General features: G+C 37.7%; 2 protein-coding genes across 2 annotated transcripts in view; one reads left to right on the top strand and one right to left on the bottom strand.

Moving 5' to 3' along the window:
* Positions 1–798: 798 nt before the first annotated feature.
* The window catches only part of PPAT (phosphoribosyl pyrophosphate amidotransferase), a 41,795-nt gene continuing 21,851 nt past the window's right edge, over positions 799–20,742 (bottom strand). The window contains exons 2-11 of the mRNA XM_021532992.3: positions 11,399–11,465; positions 10,387–10,593; positions 9,762–9,874; positions 8,941–9,086; positions 7,630–7,702; positions 6,185–6,336; positions 4,843–4,970; positions 4,316–4,537; positions 3,443–3,563; positions 799–2,224 (exon numbers count right to left, since the gene is read on the bottom strand). Coding sequence (XP_021388667.1) covers positions 2,055–2,224; positions 3,443–3,563; positions 4,316–4,537; positions 4,843–4,970; positions 6,185–6,336; positions 7,630–7,702; positions 8,941–9,086; positions 9,762–9,874; positions 10,387–10,593; positions 11,399–11,465 — 1,399 coding nt within the window. The 3' untranslated portion in view covers positions 799–2,054. The remainder of the gene's footprint in view (positions 2,225–3,442; positions 3,564–4,315; positions 4,538–4,842; positions 4,971–6,184; positions 6,337–7,629; positions 7,703–8,940; positions 9,087–9,761; positions 9,875–10,386; positions 10,594–11,398; positions 11,466–20,742) is intronic.
* Positions 13,659–20,742, top strand: part of PAICS (phosphoribosylaminoimidazole carboxylase and phosphoribosylaminoimidazolesuccinocarboxamide synthase) — a 39,543-nt gene continuing 32,459 nt past the window's right edge. Inside the window, exons 1-2 of the mRNA XM_021532806.4 lie at positions 13,659–14,144; positions 18,659–18,745. Coding sequence (XP_021388481.3) covers positions 13,757–14,144; positions 18,659–18,745 — 475 coding nt within the window. The 5' untranslated portion in view covers positions 13,659–13,756. The remainder of the gene's footprint in view (positions 14,145–18,658; positions 18,746–20,742) is intronic.

The following is a 20,742-nucleotide window of genomic DNA, read 5'->3' on the forward strand; positions in this document are numbered from 1 at the left end:
GAATTTCATTTGCATAATGTGGAGGGGGGGAAAGGCAATGAGACTATTTTTTTTAAATTAGAATTATGCAACCCAATGCTCAAATAATATTAATTAGTGATAAAGCAATTATTAGGAGATTTCAAAAATAGTACTTTGTTGAAAGCACATTAAAAGAGAATTTGCATAAGTTTCATTTCCAGTCCTGTGGATAATTTCAGACAGATATACTTCTAACACCGTGCGTCTAAATGTTTATTTCACATATAAAGGGCTCCTTTTTTTGTATTTGTATTTTATATATTTGTAATCTAAGAGCTCAACGTAGCCCTTCTAAAAATTATTTTGAGGGTGGGAAATAAGAACAGTGAAAAATGTTCACAACACTTTTTCTGTTTTTTTCATATTCCTTCCTGGTTAACCTGGAAGAGGGGGTGGTCAGTGTCCACCCAGTTCTGGTTTTGTTCAATTTACTGTCCAGATGAACTGTTATGGTTCTTTTAACAAACCAAACCTGCTAATTAGAAAAGATCCACATACATCCCCCAGTATGCAGATCTGGGTGCTGATGAAGCCTCGGGCTCATCACACCTAGGTTCTCCCCCAGGTTTGGCTGCAAGTAGGTTCTGATTCCACTGCACAAGTCACAGTCCTGACTTCATTAGAGCATGTGTATTTACATGCTTTTTCAAACTAGGACTTTAGTGTGATTGTCAGTGAGGCATAATTGCTACAAATCCCACATAAAACTTCCTTTTGAATTTAATCAGCAATCCTGTAATTCTCAACTATATGGAAGATGATGGGGAAGGAAGAAGCTCTTAAACTTTTCTATTTATTTTTTTAAACAGTGTCACAAACAATTATAAGGCCAAAATACACAATATTAAATAGAAAATCTACAATTAAGTTGCTGGTATTCAGTGAGAAAGACTGAGGTATACAAACTATTCTTAAAATTGTGCGGAAATTTGCAATAGTTATGAAAAGGTGCTTTTCCATTTTCAGCTTGTGGTTCATTGTCCAAGTTTGCATGTGTATACTTCCTGTAGACCAGTAACTGTGACCAACTGAACACTGCATTTAACAGCTAATGGTTCTTCAGAACAGTTGAATTTTTTTAAACATTACATTTCTTCTAACAGCTTCTAACAGCAATACTGTAGTAAAATAAGACTATGCCCAAAACAACTCATGATCTTCATTTGATATATCATTTTTACTCTTAAGTATGGAAAGTTGGGGGCTTTTTTTTGTTTACTTAGGATATTGACAAATGAGATGTACACTTCAGAAATTGTCAGACTTATCCCAGAGAAAACAAGGCATAAAACAGAAAAAAGAATGGCAGTGCCGATTATTTTTTTCTTCCACACTGTACTGGCAATTGATAGAAGCACACAAAGATAATGTAATTACATGACTTTAAAACAATTTTTAAGTTACAAAACTAGAGAGCTTTTGGCTGAGCATTTCCCTGAGTCTTCATTCTTAACAATCATGTTAGACATCATATGCATAGGATCTGTTACAAAGGCCTCAATTAAAAAAGAATGTATGCAGAAGTTTGATACTTCTATTCTTAAAAAGCCTAAGTAACAACTGTTGAGGAAGCAATTTCAGTCTTCAGAATCTGGTATTTTTCCTAAGGAGAAAAGCAAACTTCAGATACTTTTGCACTAAGACTTTGATAATTTGAAGTTACATCATCACACAATTTGTGCTTTGTGAACAAGTCTAATGGGGGAGCTTTTAAGGCAAGACCAAAACAACAAACTTTGGGACTTCTACATAATTAAAAAAACTTTGGTTTTTATAGCATTTTGTGAGAAAGCAGAAGGCACAACTGTGCATTGAAACGATAGGATTTTGTATTTTAATCTACTTACATTGTTTTTATCAGCATATCAGACTTTTTGTAAGTCTTTGCTTAAAGATGTGTTTTAGTAACAGTAATTAGTTAGCTGTCATAGGCTTCTGTTTGACCTAAATGCAAGAAGGCTATTTAGCAATAAGGCCATCACTGGAAAAAGTACATTCAACAACAAACGAACTGATGTCCATCCACTAAAAGTTCACCATTCTAGCTCAACGGGATAGTCTCCAGTAAGACACGCTGTGCAATGACCAAGCTTTCCAATAAATGCCTTCTGGTTTTTGGGGTTGTTTTCTTGTCTTGCTTTGATGCTTTCTTGCACAGATGACACCAACCCTTCCACAGAAAGATAGACAACACTGTCTGCTCCTAGAGGGAATAAAGGATCACCAGTTAAAGCTGCAATATTGCAACGAATGCAATGCTCTTTGGAAATGCAGTCACATTATCATACAGTTTATGAAAGAGAATGACTGAAAAATTTTAAGATTGTGGTATGTCTTGCCCTTCTCAAATGCTCTGTGCAGGGAGCAGACTCACTGAAATCTAGACAGAAGGTTCTGTTGGGATCAAATATGGGATACATAAGTGCAAACACAGAAGCAAAGTCCAGAGTGTGTACTAAGACTCCCTGAACTCCCTGTAGTCTCCCAGAGTTAACCTTAATTGAGGTCTGGAAGTAGATGTGTATTTGGCTAGTGCTTCCCAAATGTGAGCACCAAGGACTACCAAGCCTCTCTGTGACCTGGAGGAAGGGAAGACCATCATGTTAAAAAGAATCATTACGCACTTCATGCAAATTTTCTAGAAGTAGGAATGTTTGATAGCCTTTTCATATCATTAGTTTTCTATCCTTTGCACTCATGTAGTGAATAATACTTAAAAATGAGATCCTAGAAAATATTGAAATATTTGCATACACTTTCACAACAATTTGGGGAAAAAGATTCCATCGCAGTAGACAATGAAAGTAAGTATTTAACACAGGAAATCAGTATTTTCATGGAACATAAACTGTCAATCTTTCTTTTGTTCTGCAGCAAACATGACTCAAAATTTCAGAAGGTTTTTAACATTCTTTGGTTTCAAATGTAATTTCTTTTGAAGTGAAATATGTGATGCAGTTAAAATTATTTACATAAATGTAAATTTGTAGAAAATTCAGTGGGTGTTTACAAATTCTGAATATATTTTTATGACTATCTCATGCAAATGAGATATTTTCACTACTTATTTTCCTCCTGGTGTTTTGATTGCAGTAGCTTCTTTTTGTCAAGTTTCTCTGAAGGAGCTTTAAGCATTGGAAAGCTTTGTTGTCAAACTTTATTTGAAACTTATGAAATTATTCTAATACTTTCTATTGTTTTGACAAATACAGCTCCCTAACTATGCTAAAAAAACCAATATGTAGCTGAATTAGTTTCATCCATAGAATACTCACAATGCAGAAACCTAGCTTACTAACCTTACAGTTCTTTAGTCAGTTTTGCCTGGTGCCTTGATATGTTCTGCTTTATTCTGAAATAGATTATAAAATACAGTTGACAACTCTTACAAGAGGGAAAAAAACAAGCAAGTAGCATTTACCTATATAGTTTGCAAGATCATGAAATTCAGGTCTGTTGGCAATGAGTTCTTCTTTAGTTGGAATGTTTATTCCCATGTAACAAGGAAATCTTATAGGAGGTGAAGCTACACGAATGTGCACCTGAATAAAAATAGTTTCAAAACAGGGTGATATAAGTTGATAGTCAGCAGATGATAAGAGCAAAGTCTCAATTCTACACAGTGATAATGAACAGAACACAGCACTGCACAGAAATTATTGAAGGGTTAAAAGTAAGATAAAGTTTTTATCAAATACCAACAGAGCAGGAGAAGGTAAGACAGTTTTAGAACTTTATTTTTACAGTATTTCCTAATGTTCTTAAGAAGGTTCCATCCTGATTTTACTTCTATTCCATGGTGTTCAGTTCTTGATAAACAAGTTTCAGCTTACAAAATCAAACATTATACAGGACATTTTTGCTCCAGTGACTGACTTGCACACTGTTTTGCTTAAAAAAATCTTTATCAATTAAAAAAATGGTGCTCCAGTGACTTAAGATATGTGATATTTACAGCAGTATATGGTTGTACTCTGCATGTTTACAAGTCACACATAAGGAATACTTGGTTTTCTGATCTTAACTGATTTGTATTGCACTCTTCTTTTATTTGCCAGACAGTGCTTTGTAAGCAAGAGACCTGTTCCTGTCACCTCAAGCACTCAAAAGTCACACTCGTACAAAAGAACCTTAACCAATTTTACAATAAACACACACTAGGCATTGGTTTTTTCCACATTTGCCCTTTTAAATAAGGCAGCAATGTACAGTAAAATGAAGACAAGTCCCTCTGCTTTAACAGCCCATCAACTTCTATTTACATCTGTATTGTACTGACTTAAAATTGACTTACCTCTTTGGCTCCTGATTCTCTCAGTAGTTTTATTATGGGTGAAATGGTATTGCCTCTCACAATTGAATCATCAATGATAACAACTCGTTTGCCTTTAAAATTATCAGACAGAACACCAAACTTCTTTGCAACACCAAGTTGCCGTAACCTCATATTTGGCTGGATAAATGTTCTCCCTACATATCGATTTTTACAGAGTACTTCAACATATGGTAATCCACACTGCAAACAGGAGACAGTTAAACAGAATTAATATAGAAGGACTTGTCAGTCTCAGTTATTGTTTTTTAAAGTGACCTTAGGACTTAGTATGACTTCACAGTAACCAAAAAATGTTTAAATACCTTAATGTAGAGGAATAATGAGAGAAAAAACAAGGCAGGGGACTCAACAGGAGTAGCCTACATACTGAAGATATAGAGCTTTATCAATATGCAAATCTAACAGCCCACATGATTATAGTCCATTACAAAAAGAGATATGTATAAATATGCTTAGGGGGAAAAAAAGAGCAAGGTAACATATACCTTTTGAGCATAACCAAGAGCTGCTGGGGTTGCAGACTCTGGAACAGTGCTGACCAGGTCTGCTTCCACAGGTGCTTCAATAGCAAGCTGCTGCCCACATCTTTTGCGGACTGAATATACCATCTGACCTATGAACAGAAATAAGTGGTTTTCTTGGTATGCATGATTCACACTTCTTCTCAGTTTTCTGTGTTTGTATGAATTTTTGTGTCAAGTTGTAGGCATATTATGTCAGTCAGAAAAGTTTCAGAACTAGTAAGAAATTACTTGCGTGAGGTCATTTTTTATTTCCTTCCATAATGTCACATTCTAGCATTCACATCTGTATCACTTCCTGGATAACTAAAATCCAGTTTGCCCTAATTGAGTAACTAACTAAAGGTCCTTTGGATGTTACAAAATCTATTTGCAGGAGGAAAGAAATAGAAATTATGCCTGCCTGTTCAAAACATGCACATTCTATTTTTAGACTGCTTTTTCCAATAGACAAAATTTATGCAATCTGTCTCCTTCTGTCCACTTACTGGCTTTGAATTTGTTGGCAAAATTCACCCTGAATTTAGTAAAGGGATAAGGGGACTCAGACAATCTTGTAAGGTCCTAAAAAACTTGCAACATGGGAGAGAACTGAAAGTATTGTGATGAGATGAGGCATAGCAAAAGCTACAGCAGCAGTACCAAGGAATGTGAGAGGTAAGGATATTGAAGGGTAAGGCGATTGTGAAAGAAAAGCAATTTGGGGTGAAACTGGCTTTATAAGGGTGGGGAATTGTACTGGATCAATAGATAGCATGTCCCTAAAAAAGCAATTAAGAGTTAATTGCGAGGTATGAGAATGCTGGCTAGTATTTTGAGGGCTTCTATTGAAATAATAATAAAAGCATTACACTGACAATGCCAAGTACTTAGATAATGCATAGATTTACAAGTTAAATTACAAGCATCTTCCCAAAATGACCCTTATTGTAAAGAAAAATATCAAAGTTATTTTCTAAATTCTGTTTCACCCATCTAATTTTTAAAATGTTTCCCAAAAACCAATAAAGTTCCTTTCTTCACTCTCTCGCTTTTAAAAGTTATCTCATATACCTTAATCATGTTTGGCCCTTTTCATCCCTCCCATAGGAGTATGCAGGCAGCCTATCTGAGCCTGTATCCACATCCAGAAACAGGAAGGTGATGTTACACACTCTTCTTGATGAGCTCTGCCAGCCCATTCTGTCCCAGCTGTGCTCTGTAAGCTTATATCCAGTGGTACTCTGCTATGATCCCAGAGTCACTGTGCTCCAGGAAAACATCTTGCACATTTTAGGTAAGAGCTCTGTATGCAACATTATTGTACCTTCAAAAATACTGTCTGGTCTTGCAAAATAAACGTATTCAAAGATGCAGAATGCTGACGGATCTCCTTCAGATCTTTGTACAACATCCAGTGTCTGGACATCATGTCTGGATATTTTCACAATCTCTCCAGGAAGGACCTCCCGATAGTACCTTGAAAAAGAAATACAGAGAGGTTAGAAATGTCCTGAAGCTGGGTGATAATTCTGAAGTACAAACAAGAGACAACTGACAGAGAAAAATATTTTAGAACATCCTAACATGACAACTTGTTTCTATCTTAGCATTTGACCTAGAGCATTTTAAGACCAACATGCTAAGACAACTGACCCTTCCTAAAACAGTCTGAATTAATATGCAAAAGCTATAAACTAAATAAAAATACTAAACTTGGTACCAGAGAATTATGGTACTTGTCCTATGTGTCAGACATACTGTCTTGAGATTGAATATGTTTTCATAATATAGTCCTGTATCAATACTAGAGAACTTTCCTATGAAAGCTAATAAACCTTACAGTGCAATATAAGAAATATAATTACCCAAAATAATCCTGGCTCACAAGCCAAATCTACTGAAATATCTGTCTAGAGATAACAGATAGCTACCCCCAAATGATATAAAGCTGACTAGAAATGTACCTTCTATTTCTCAAATCTGCAGAAGTATGTTAGTGGTTAATAGTTAGGATTAAGTATGGAATAGTTAGGGTTAAGTATGGAATAGTTTAGGTATATTATGTTAAAGTGTTTAACCTTATTAAATATTTTTCTAGATTCTTTAGTGAGTCCTCCGGTGGCTATTCTAACATCTAAATTTATCCCAAAATATTGAAGTATTCTGGAGATACAAATCAGAGGTGAGCAAATCTGTTTATTCACTGGTCAGATACTAGCAGTAGCAGGCAACACTAGCTACAGAAGTAGCATAGACAAAATTGCGTATTGAAAGCACACAGGATTCAGCTGATTGTCCTACATAGTGAGCTTGTCTAAACAGAAATTTCAAGGAAGTTTCAGAAAATAGTCATTTTTTTCTAACAAGGAGGGCAGCTTACCAGACAGCATACTACAACTCAGGTTATTTCAGCCTGTGAACTACCAGTGTATCTTTTCTGTAGGTAAAGAATTACTTTGTAATGCAACTATGCTGTTGAAAATGAGGATAAAATGAATAAGTTATATGAGCAACCAGGTATAATGCAACAAGTAAGAGGCATTTACTATGTGATAGTAGTTGTCTTTACTGTTACTTTCTGCACACATAAGTCTTTTTTCACAATCATCTGTTGGCAAAAACCAGGACTAGCAAAAACATCCTCCACAGCAAACTAAACCTTGGTGTCTTTCATATTCTTATTATTATGGTATTTGGTAACTTGGGATTTAATGTTTAATCACTGCCTAAGGAATAGTTTTCAGACAAAGTAAGAATCAGGCCACTTACTCTGCACCAATAGACAAAAAGCTGCAGGACTCAGAAGAGACAACCCATCCTTCTGTTTCACTGTTATCTTTTCCTGAAGTAAAAGATTTCAGTTAAAGTCCCCAGTTTTTGCTACCATGACCCCCCACTATCACATTTTTGCTGCAGTATCTGGCTTGCTATGGTTTCCAAGTGTGTAATTAAAGGCTATTGTAATTTCTAACTAAAATGTATAGCATTCCACTATTTTCACCTTTCTATTATTTAAAAAGTCCCAAACAAATCCACAAAATAAACATTATAAACCTGTTCTAGGCATAAGTGGAAGTAACAGCATTGTATTCACAGCTCATTAAGAGAAATAGTTCAGGTAACTACCTTTGTTATCCCTGCATTATTTCAAACTTCTCAAATTCTAGTTTAGTGACTTGATAGACATAATTACTTTTGTTCACACAAGAAACTCCTTACTTTTCCTACACTAAATAGGTTGATAGAGAGATGCTTTTGATTACAATGGATGCCGGATTGAGTTCTAATGAGCATTTTGAGAGTCAAAACCATAGGAAAGATGTATATAGGATAGGAATGTCTGTATGCTTTAAAAAATCTTGGTAATTTTTCTTGTTGTTTAGAATTACTCAATTTACTGAAGATACGGAAACATTTACTACTTTGCCTTTGAATTATGTTAGTTTTAAACAAGTGAAGATATTTCAATCTCACTTGATGGAAACTTGTTGATTTGCAGGCTGAATAGGAACACAAGGAATTTTTCCCATAAACTGTTGTGTAATGGTCCAGTCACCCATGTGACTGGGTTACTTGGAATTCAGAGATACATTGCAAGTAATCCAGCACCTTACTATAGGTAAGTGAAAAAAGGAAGAAACCAGACTTGTTTCTAGACATTTTCCTGAGCAACTGGTTTTAAGTGGCCTGGCTTGAGCAAGAGATTTGGACCGATTGACCTTCAGAGGTCCCTTCCAAGCTCAACAGCTCTGTGATTCTGTTAATTCCTGTTTTCCTGTTAAAGCAATGAGAATTATTTGAATTGTATTACAGTTGGGATGCCTAATTGTGGCTATCATTAGGTCACTATGATTCCCTGTATCTAAAAATGGAATTTTGCACACCACCTATATATGATTTTTTCTTTACCAACTTTTTTTGTTTTAATTTTTCAAACTTATTTTTGCATCACATATTCCTACTTACACCTCAGTAAGTGTAGCTTTACTTACTTGTATCAGTGATTTCAAGCACACACTATGCATATGGAGATTCATACATACATACAGACATACATACACATATATATATATAGTTTACCTTTTCCATTCATGTCCCCTACTGGAATAAGGCGACCAATGCAGAGCGGGCGATTCCCATAAGGATCACGTACTGCATAGATTATGTCTTTATGCATAATTAGTAATGAATATGAAGTTGGAGTTTCCCTCATTAAGTTTTTTATTCTGGAATGAGACATAAGTGAACGTAACTGTGTGCCACACTAGGAATAAAAAGGTAAAATACTCTAGAAAGTGCAAAAAGGCCTTAGAAAGTAGACATAAAGCTGAGAAAGGCTGGGAAATTTCAAAGCCTTCTAATGGGAAGCTATGAAGTTAAGAACCAAGTGAATACACATATTTATCATAAGGAACAAGAAAGAACAAGAACTTATTAATAGTTTGGGATGTGAAAAGTCCTAGATATATGCTTTGCAAAGACAGAGAAAGTTTCAATCTTAAATAATGAATTATTATGTATTGCTTGTGGTTCATAGAAGTCCTTTAGTCCTTTTGTTAATGTTAAACCCACATGGGTTTCTTATTGGTGAAAGTATAATGACTTTACACCTTTTCTCTTATGTTGTTGGTTCAAAGAATAGGTAGAAAAAGGCTTTGCATAAGCTGCTATCCTGTCTTTGATCTGGATTTGCATGGATGTTGTTTCTCTGTGTCTCTTGCTTTTTGCTTGTATGATACGGACAGATAATAAATCCTAAGTCTGCAACCAGTCAGGGTTCCATCCCGTTTGTGAGACACAGACCAATCTGGCAGACCACAGGAACAGCTGTGTACATTCACAGCTGCACATCATGCCGAGGTGCAATGGCTGGTGCTGATTATGAAGCCCATGCTCCTCACCTGGCCACCCAGTCGGCGGTATCGTCGTTTTCCAGCGGAGGTGTGAAAGCCAGCAGCTGGGTGATCAGTTCGCTGTCAGAACTGGTTGACAGGCCCACACCATGCTTCATAACCTTTTAAGACACAAGCCAAAAGTGTTACCAGCATTAAAAAAACAACCTCGTATCATACCACTCAGATTTGAACCTAACAACACCTTGGTGCAATGAACAAACATTTCAGTGCTTCAGGTGATCACAGCATAATAATGCAAAATTTCTTCTAGCAAACCAATATTTTTCCTTTTTCCTCTCATTCCTTTGCTCCACATGCAACCAAAAGTAATGCCACCAATGTTCAGGGCATAAATTCATGTTTGGGTGATTTAATTAGCTTTGTGCATGCTCTGGGAAGAGAGTTAAAATATAGAGGAGAAAATATGAATATGAATAGATCCATAAAGAGATATCATGGCAGAATCCCCTTCACAGGGTATTTTCCCCCCAAAATGATTTATTTTGTTTAGGGAGCTCTTTCATAAGCCAAAGCAGTTTGGTATAAAGGAAAAGTCACAGCAGCCATATTGCTCATTTCTGCCTCACACTCAGAAAGAAACAATGCCAGAGCTCCCAGAGGAGGTACTAACCTTCTTTCTGAGACGTGAAGCATTTGTTAGCTCCCCATTGTGTGCCACAGCAATCTTCCCATGAAGAGTCTCTACAACAAAAGGCTGGCAGTTCTGAAGCTCAGAAATTCCTGAGGTGGAGTACCTCGTGTGCCCAATACCAAGGTTTGAAGGGTACAGCTTCTTCAGGCTGTCTGCACCAAAGACGTGATTTATAAGACCCATTCCCTTTGGGAGAAAAAAAAAAATGTTCTGTTGGTTTTATTTTCCTGGTGACTTTCTGAGTTCTTCTGCTTAATGCTGATATAGTATTAATGGAACTTTAAGAAAAAGGAAAATAACCTGAAAGATATGGGAAAGAAAGAAGCTGAGTAGGTCACAGTGCTATATCACATCCCTTTAGTCCCGTTTTTAAATAAAGCAATATACATTTTTGTGCTGAGGATTTTCATGGAACAATCTATTCCCTGGCTAAAAATAGATATTTTTAAGGCTGTGGTCATTATGCATCTTGTAACATCCCCTGTGATTCTCTCAGTTTGAGAAAGTCTGTGTGACCTTCTCAGGCCTCTATTCTGTCTTAGATTCTGTTTATTGTAAGCAATGGGTAAAGTAGCTGCCACTTCCTTGAGTCTCACTAGTGTAGGATTTAGTCATCCACATCCTTGTGCACAGTCTGTAATAGTATATTTTTTTTCTTTTTGAGATCAAGAACAGCATCAATCCTCTTCCAAATCTGCAGAGTTAACACCTGAAGTGCAGGGTGACTTTGGTAAAAAGTTTTTGCGACATCACTGGCATGCTCTGGTAACTTCTCTGTGTCTGCCACTGTATGCACAGAAACACCTATCAGGACAATGTTGGCAGGTTTGTTTTAAACATACACTCAAGACAGGTTACAAAATGAGATACTCTGACAAAATCAAAATAGCCTATCAAGCATGTTACTTTAGCTACATTGTTTCTTAGCAGAAACTAACTTACCTGCATCTATCTCACTTAAGAATACAAAATGCATTTATTTGCATTTTACCTTGTGCACTTTGAATGCCTGGGATGACTCGCCATCACTTGTCACAATTCCAGCACTCTCCTGGCCCCTATGGACAAAATAAAATTAAAATAAAGTACTGACATACACTTTAACATGCAATGGATAGATTTTTTTTTTAAATGTCATTTTAATGTAGGCTTATTTGTTGTTTTATTTTACACACTTATAAGCGCTGTGTTAATTGCAGGTTTCCTGCCTGTGTTATGCTTTATTTCAAGACAGTCACATAAGGCTTGTGCCTAAGCCCACTAAATTCAGTGGGAATCTTTCCACCCATAAGTACTGGCTCAGGCTCTTAATGGACTTCCATTTCAATACAGGCATAATGTAAAAACAGATGCTTAATCAGAAAAGCCATTTTTAGAGGCATAATGGTCTACACGATAGTACTAGGTTCTGTAGTGCTATTCTATTTCTGCTTTGGGCTGTGAGATATTATTAAAAACTGATGGTGTTGCTTAGGGGAATGGATTGTCTTTTCTAGTGGTCACCTATGCAGAAGTTTTTGCATTTTTGCGCTTAGCACAAGCTAGTATTTACACCTCTAAAATCTACACAGACCCTCTGATGAGAGCATCTGAGTACATAAACCGTTGGGCATCTCAGATTCTGAACTCAGGCAAAGCAAGTCTGATGTCCAAGTGTCACTGCAAATGGAAATACTTCTCTTAAGTACATCAGCCTTGGGCTGGCAGTTGTGCTTTGTTGAGCAGAAGAGCTGATTCAGCTGAAATATGTGTGTTTTTCCTGTCCTGCTGCCTGTCTTCCCAGCCCTTCCCCCTGCTGGGTCCCCTGGGTGTACCCCCAATCCCCTGATGCTGCCCTGCCCAAGGCAGGCAGAACACTGTGTACCTGCCCACGGTTTGTAATCCAGTCCTTATCCATTGAAAGGGTGGGTAGACTTCGCAGACTGGATTTTTTTTTTTCTGGTGGGTAACAGTGCAGGCTACTCCATCTCCCTTTAAAAGATTTCCTGAATTAAAGGCAGTGTTGCCTTATTTCAACAAAACTGCTGCTATATGCCTGCCTCTGCCTGTAATACTCATCAAGACTTTGGTGGACAGGTGAGCTCCTGCCCACTCTCATATATAATAATGACTGAATAGGAAAGATGCTTTTCTTAAAAAGTGAAAGACAATTAATGTCCTATTTGTACATTGGACAGGTTTAACTCAGTTGAAGTCACTGGAATTATTTATTACAAGCAGAATCGGGCACAAAAAATAGCATCAATAGAATGGATGCTAATCTACAACTGACTCATTGCCAATTTTCTCCAATTCATAAAATTCCTTTATTTGTAATTAGTCCCAGATGGATGTAAAGCAAACAATTTGAAGAATGCTTACTTACAAAAAGCAAAACAAACCAAACTTTTCACACATCTGAACAAATTTACCCTGTTAGTGACACAGTTCTTCAAAGAAAATAATCAGAGATGAGAACATTCTTTAAGCCATTTACCTTAACTCAAGAAGATGTTCTATCTATAAACACTAAGATGGGTAATAAGACTTAGGGGTTGATGCACCGCATTCAGCAACTTGTAATTGCAATGTTAATATTACAGGAAATTTCCATTTTAATACTGTCATGGTCTCTTTAAATAGTAACTAAATCACTAGGGAGAGGGAAGCAGACACCGCAAGGCAGGCCCTGGTCAAGGCGTAGGATTACATCTTTCACATGGCGCTGACAAAAGGACGGGATCTCAGTGTCATTACCACCATGCTTGCACCGTATCACCGCCTGAGCCAGACTTGAAGTATGCCAGCTTTCATTAAAACATCACCAATATATGAAACGCGTCTCTAGGGCCCGCAGTTCAGAGCAAACAGCGCAGAGAGATGTGAAGATGCCGGGCAGGACGGTTCTAAACGCGATCCCCGAGGGGAAGGCTCGGTCCGTGCCCCCGGAGCAGCGGCTGCCCGCGGCCTCCCGGCAGAGGCCCGGCCACAGGGGCCGTGTGTCTGACGTTGCTTTGGTGGTTTTTGGGGGTTTTTTGTGTTTTTTTTGTTTGTTTGTTTTTTGTTTTTAAGGGACGAAACAGGCTCTTTTTGCCTCTCTTCTCCCACCCTGGTGCCCCACTGGCTCCTGAAGAAGAGTCACAGCAGTCAGCCCCGGCCCCGGTCTCCCCGGCGGAGCCGCTTCCCTCGCCCGGCTCCAGCGCCGAGCCCGCTTATTTGGCAGTGACTCAAGTTACTCCCCTCAGGCAGCTTGAGCCAGTAAAACTAGATCCTTTCATCTCGGCGGAGCTTACTGACAACCAGCCGTCTGGTTTCCTAGGAAACAAAATCTCGGCTAGAAATAGTGAATCATTTCCAGGTCACTTTCAACATGGAGAGTGGAGCAGGGAAGCACTGGACTGAGGAGGAGGTTAAAGCCTTGTTAAGCGTCTGGTCAGAAAAAAATATCAGAAAGCAACTGCACGGCACCCTGAGGAATAAAGGAATATTTATCTACATTGCTAAAAGGTTGCAGGAGTTGGGAGTGTGCAGGGACTGGAAACAGTGCCGTGCAAAGTACAAAAACCTGAAGTACGAATACAGAACGGTTAAATATGCCCACAACTCTGGGGATGTCACTAAAACCATGAAGTTTTTCCATGATCTGGATGCCATATTGCGATATGAGCCTGTCACACAATTAGCAGCAGAAGAAAACGGCAGGTGTTCTGCGACTGAGATGCAGCTGAACACAAGCCCCACAACAGACAGCACGCAAGGTAAAAAAAAAATATTTTTGCTTCTATTTTTCTCTCTTTGCTTAAAACCCAAAGGGAACAAAACCGAAGCCCGACTTGGCTGGCGCTGGAGCAGAGGCTGCTCAGCGCCGGCAGCGCTGTTAGAAGTGACTGGATGCACGCCTCGCGCAGGGGAATAAAATGTTAGCACCCACCAGTGTCGAAGTCTGTAAATACAGCGTAATTCCAGCAAAATTATGCTAACTGCCTGTATTGCAGCCGCGGTGAGTACTTGCTGGTGTCCAGGCTCCTGCACGGGGTGGAAATGATAAATTAAAATAAGCTGCTTTCTTTCCCTTTGCCTTTCATTTGCAGTACTTTGGAAGCAGATTTTGTAGAGCTGCAATTCAGATGTAAACGTAAAGAAAAAGAAAAGGTTGAAACTGTCAGGGTGTTGTAAAAATTGTTATTTGTTGTGACACAAATTTATGATTTTTATTTCTCACATATGTATCAGCTTGATATTTGAATGTGATGACAAGGTAAATTATTTTATAAGCAGTTTTACTTATGATATTCAAGAAACACATGCATAATAATCTCTCATTAAAAAATCTAGTTTAGCAGTCAAAGTAAAAATTATCATATTTATCAGACTGTTTTGCGGCAGACCAAGTTAATGCAGCTGCCTTTATTCTGAAGTGGGTTTTACTAAATTATTTGCATCTCTTGTTTTATTCAACCTTCTCTACATATACATTTAAGCTCTGCTTAATGTTTCATTAGGGTCAATCTGCTGTTTGACATCAATCAAATCTCCTTGTCACATTCTAAATGTCACTGAAGCATCAGTCCCAATGATAGTTATAAGTACCAAAATAAGATGACTAAAAAGAGAAGTTAAAAGATTAATTTGTTCCCACAGTATGTAGCAATTTACATTAGTTTTGTCAATATTTTTTAAGAAAACAAGAAACTCAACATTATTGCCAGGGGATATTGTCAAAGGCATAGAAAAGAGCTGGACATTGAGCTTGTCCTTGTACTATTCCACGTCTCCCTCTACAAAGCTGTTTTAAAGATTTGAGGAAAAGAAATTGCTATTTTTCATTGTCATTGTTTACCTTAACAAAAAGCTTGACCTTAATTTGTCATCACTATCAGAAATCTATCTAATCTGTCAAAGTCACTTCAAATTAAAATGGCTATTTTATAATATTGTAATGTGCTCTCTGCACTGTGAATTGCAATCCATTTTTAAATTTAATCTTGCAGAACTGAGGCTAATATAAGCTGATACACTTTGAGGACTACCTGAAATCAGGATAGTGTCCTATGTCTGAGAATCTGCCATTAGATTATCCTCTGTGTTTTGATGTAGTTTGCATCTGGTAATCCTAATTCTCATCTGCTTTATACCTCTAGCAAATTTAAATCAGCAAAAGTTAATTTCAACTCTGAATCCCAAACTGTAGTATCTGTATTTATAAAATAGTAAAGTATCTATATCTATAATAGTAATTACCTCTAGGTGAGACATGCCTTGTTTTGCAGCACTAGGACAGTTTGGTTTTAAAGGTGGTATAATTACATATATCTCCTGATTGTACAAGCACTTCTGTTACTTGTTCCAGAAAAATAAAAGCAAGCAAGTTTTATGGATAAATAAAAATTAAATGCAGGTAACTGTAATAATGCAACACTAATGCAAAAATTGAAATGTGAAGATTTTCGCAATAACCACAATTGAGCTGCAACGAAAGCAAACTAAGATAGAAATGTGTCCTGCAGCTATGCAGAATGCATACACACATACACCACAAGGGGCTGAGGGAACAGCTGTGAGATCATCAACTTTCTTATTAAAGAATGCAAGTCAAGCAACTAACACTGTACTAGAGGCCCAGTCCTGTTCCACCCGCAGTCAGTCCTATGCCTGCCCAGCCCAGTACTTTGAAGAGCACTTGTAAGGCAAACCTGGCATCAGTGGCTCTGCAGCTGATGCTCTCAAGTCCTTCTGCAGGGACGGAGCTGATGGTGTCGCTCCCACAGAGGGAAAGGCAATTCCTGGCACAGGCAAAGGCAGCCCCCTACTCCTGCCCCAGCAGCGACTGCAGGGCCCTCCTGGGCTTTTCCCTTTCAACCACAGCATGTTACAGGAGAGGAGAGAAAAATGGTCCCTCGCTTATTTTAAAAGAGGCAAAAAGAGATCTCATTTTGAGGGGGCTGGAGGAATCAAGGATGTCTAGGCTTATGGCTTGGGTAGCAAGAACAAAATGTTATCAGCAAACTAAAACCTGTGACTAGTGATACATGTCCACCATGAATATCTTATTTTATTTTAGGAAACTAATAGCTATTCTGATTTGTCTTTTTAAAACACATGACATGGGACAGGGCATGTTCCCAAATAATTCACCATATATTTACCATTCTGCTTAGCCTCAGTCTCAATATTCCTATGCATGCTTAATGTAAAGATGCAAAGCATGTCTTTACATTATCTCAGCTACTGGGAGATTGCTGGGGAGGGGGAAAAACAGGAATGGAGGAAAAGAGACTACTTTTTTAATAGGACTGAATGGTATTTCAATAGTGTTTCCTCGAGGATTTTTCATATGTGGTAGAATCAATTTTCTTTTGAAAGTGTATTTGAAGAAATTATTACTGAAAATCTTAATCAAATCTGAGAGGGGTGTCTCAGGACAAACCTGGTATCAACACATACCAGTTCCCAGCTTGTTCATGAAAAGATAACACTTTATGCATAAGCACATGCAGAAATGTAAGCAGAGATGTTCATTGCTGCCCTCCCAAAACACATTTCAGAAGCAGAGCTGTACCTTAAATAATCATTAAGATACAAGTCAACACGTTCACTTCTCTTCAAGTATAGTATGTGCATTACTACCCTAATCAACAACCATGAAAAAGTAGTGGTGCACTATGAAAAATTATATCTTTCATTAGAATTCAAATGAATGACCTTCACATTTTGTTAATCAAGTTAAATCAAGTATAAATAAACTAAATACATTATTTAAAAAAAATACTTGCCTAATAGTTTAAGTTGTTTACACTTTTTATATTTATTTCTTTATATTTAAATATTAAGGCACTGGTCACCTTGCTTGACCTTCACTTTACCTCAGCAAATGCAGAAGGATTATCACTGAGCAGAAATGCATCAGCAATGACTGGCAGAAAACTCGGCTACTAAAATTCAGGAAGATCTTTCAGAAATGCTGACATAAAAGTGCCAATTACACATGGTTTTCCATGTGTGCACTTTTTAACGTGTCATTGACAGTATTTTATATAGCTTTTTTTAAACAAGTGTGCAATACTTTTATTGCACACTTGCTTTTCTGGTATAGTAATATCTTTTTGTGATAACTGTTCTTACTTACTAAAAAGAAGTTTCTCTTTTAATATAAAAATGCAATTAACCTTGCTCATGCTAGTACCTATGGCACACTCAGAAGCCTTCCAGCAGAGAATTTATTCTCCTCTCCCTGGTTTGCTCTGCTGCTCCTAAGCAGCTGAAATGCCAGTCCTGTCGCTGGAGGTGGAAGCATGAGCAGCATCTCCTTCCAAGGAAGCCAGTCAGGCAGCTGGGAGCAGTCAGAGATCAGGCCACTGCATCTATGAGTCATAGTGAGCCTTGCTGAAAAGTCAGGAGGATTTAGGATAATGGTTTCAAACGCAGTTTTCCGACGTCAGGGGTAGGAGATTGCATCCTACCTGCACCTCATTACTGCTCCTGTGACGCAGAGCTGCGAGCTTTGATCTGGGTGCCCTGCCTGGAGCTCACAGAAGCTCAGCTCCCGTAAAAGGAAGCAACATTTCAAACCTCCTGTCAACATGGTATGTAGAAAACAGCACACTACCACAGGACAATTTACAAGTCTGTACTCTGTGAAAATCTGGCTGGTTCTGAACCTCACGTACATATGCTGCTTTTTATACTTACATAGCAATTGTTGTAATGCTGCCTTTTAAACAAATGTAGAAAAGCTATGCTGGAAAAAGCTAGACTTAATCCTGTCAGCTACAAATACACCTGTTGTCAAATCACAATGAATATGGATTCCCTCCCCATACTATTAATGAATTACATTGTTTCCAGAGCTTTTTGCAGGAAATCCTTGTTTTCTTCATACTCTTCTATGAATTTATGTTTTGTTACATAAATGGATTTGTGATTTTATTAATGTGTGTGCAAAGTCTGCTTTTATTTGTATGTCTCTTACTTTACATTATTATTTACACTGAATACTGAATCAGAAGAGCATACAAGTCACTAGAATCAATCAGTTTCAACCAGAATTTTTAAAAGCATTCAGGCTTCATATACAAGACATAAAATGATTTGCCTCCTATAACACATGTACCCCTTATGGGGACAGCTAAATTAATTTAAAATTTAATTTAACTACAAATTAACTATCGAGATTTCCAAGTTAAAGATATTTTCATAGTGTATGCGACTTTTAAATTTAAACTGCTAATTCAGACCATACCTATTTTTCATGTAAAAACTCTTTCCTTCCCAGGTGATGTACCAGTTTCTTTAGAAGATGATGAGGATGTTCCAGGAGATCCACTACTTTTTATATCTCATGCCAGACCAGTTCAACTAGGTACAGTATGATGGTACAGAGAGATCAAAAACTAAAAAGCAACATGGGTGTCAGAGTACTTCCCCATAACTTGAAAACACTGTCATCCTGTTTCTGACCAGTATAGTTTTATTTCAGCCACACTCTGGCACCATCTCCTCACCACAGCTAGCACTCAGCGGTGTCGTGCATCACTAGACACTGACCACTGTATATGATGTAACACCTGCATGACCTCTATTTGCATGGAAAACACATCCCATGCTATAGCTTAGTCATGATAAACTGCATTAACCGCAGTAATTTTCTTAAATGCCAATGGAAAGTATGCCAAATGCTACAGAGGATACCCATGTCAGCTTGCAGCTTTTCCCTAGCTCATTTTCTTAAATCATGGATGCTTAAAGCAGCATGAGTGAGTGGCCTGGGTGAGGAGAGAGATGCAGAGTAATCCAGACTTGCAGTGGTCTCCAGCATAACTTCAAAATCACCTGCCCAGGCAAGGAGTGGTCAGCAATGCTTTAGTCCAACCAACCACAGAACTAATTTGGAAAACATCCTATTCTAGTAGTTTTGCTCAGCAAAGTTACAAAGCAAAGGCATAAATTGGGCAAGACAGAAAAAGGAAGAGCATCCTCGGTGTGAGCCCCTTCAAGGGGAAGTTACAGGAAATGGAGAAACAAACACATTTTAGGCAGATTTAAGCAACTGATGTCCTGATTTGTTGCCTGGATGCATACCAGCTGTCCTGAATTTCCTACACGCTCTTTCTATTTTTTATATACCCTCTATGGCTTAGTAAACATTCCAGTCCAGTTACAACAACTTCGATTACAAAATCTGCAAGGTGCCATATTTAGGAAGAAAACAAGGCACAGGCTAAGCCTATGGCTATTATTACACATTGCACCCCTCTTGCCTGGCATAGAAAGAAATTAAGTAAGAGACCGGAATGTTACATGGAATTTATGCATATATAATATACAAAACATGCAGAAAGTGTCTGAATCAAGTTTTACAGGAACATATTTTTATTTCTCAGTGCTCAACACACTGCCAAGCAGAAAAGTCTTCAATTTTGAGGAAGCTGCTTTCTACAAAGTCAGGACTTCAATTGCATGGGCTCTCAAGTACATACTAATACTAAAATGCTCTCTCCTAGTACTTCTTCTAGTCTGTAAGTTTCAGGCAGTATCTTGGAAATGACTGAAAGAAAAAGTTCACCCCTTTGTATCTATAATACCTAATATTTTGGTTTTATTTCAGCAGATTTCTCAGGTTTGGGAAAGTTTAGAAAAATCTTAACTACAGCATAGTGCATCTTTCAGATAAAAAAAATTATGTATGTCCTGCTTAAACATTTTTTAAAACAAATTAGGTCTAAAATGCTTTTAAGATATTAGGAAAATTTTTGCACTGACCATAACGACTTTGTTTCAAAGCAGTGTTTGTAGGTAGGATATTTTGAATCAGCATGTTTTTTAAATGGAATGCAAAACAAACAAACCCACCATTTTCCACTCTGCACACAAAGCTGAACTAATATTCACAACCAAAAGTGAGTTCAGTTGGAAATCAACTGACTAGTGAAAAATACTGGTCTATACAAAGAGTAAAGAAACTTTATTCCTCCCAGATGCCCCTGTGCTCTATAGCTTTGACTGGGAAGTGTAGAGAGCACCTCCTTGCACTCTTCATCCTCTCTTCTGTCATCTTCCCTAGGCTGTTCCTCAGTGGCCTATCTGATGTTGGCAGTTATCATCTGTGGCAGTTCCACTGATTTCATTCACCAGTAAATTCACCAGCATTTTCTTTCAGTCCCTCAGGAAGAAATGGAAAAAGCATAATTGATGTGCCACATGAAAATTACCCTTCTCAACTACACTGCCTATGATCTGGCTGCTGCAAAGTCCTGATTAACCCAGGACTATAAGGAAAAAAATATGGTATCTGTTAGAACAACTTAATGACAACTAGAATGAATTATGGAGACTAGCAAAGAATGGCTTTATCTAGGA

The sequence above is a fragment of the Lonchura striata genome, chromosome 4 (genome assembly GCF_050655825.1).
Source record: "Lonchura striata isolate lonStrDom1 chromosome 4, ASM5065582v1, whole genome shotgun sequence".
In the NCBI taxonomy this organism is placed as follows: Eukaryota; Metazoa; Chordata; class Aves; order Passeriformes; family Estrildidae; genus Lonchura; species Lonchura striata.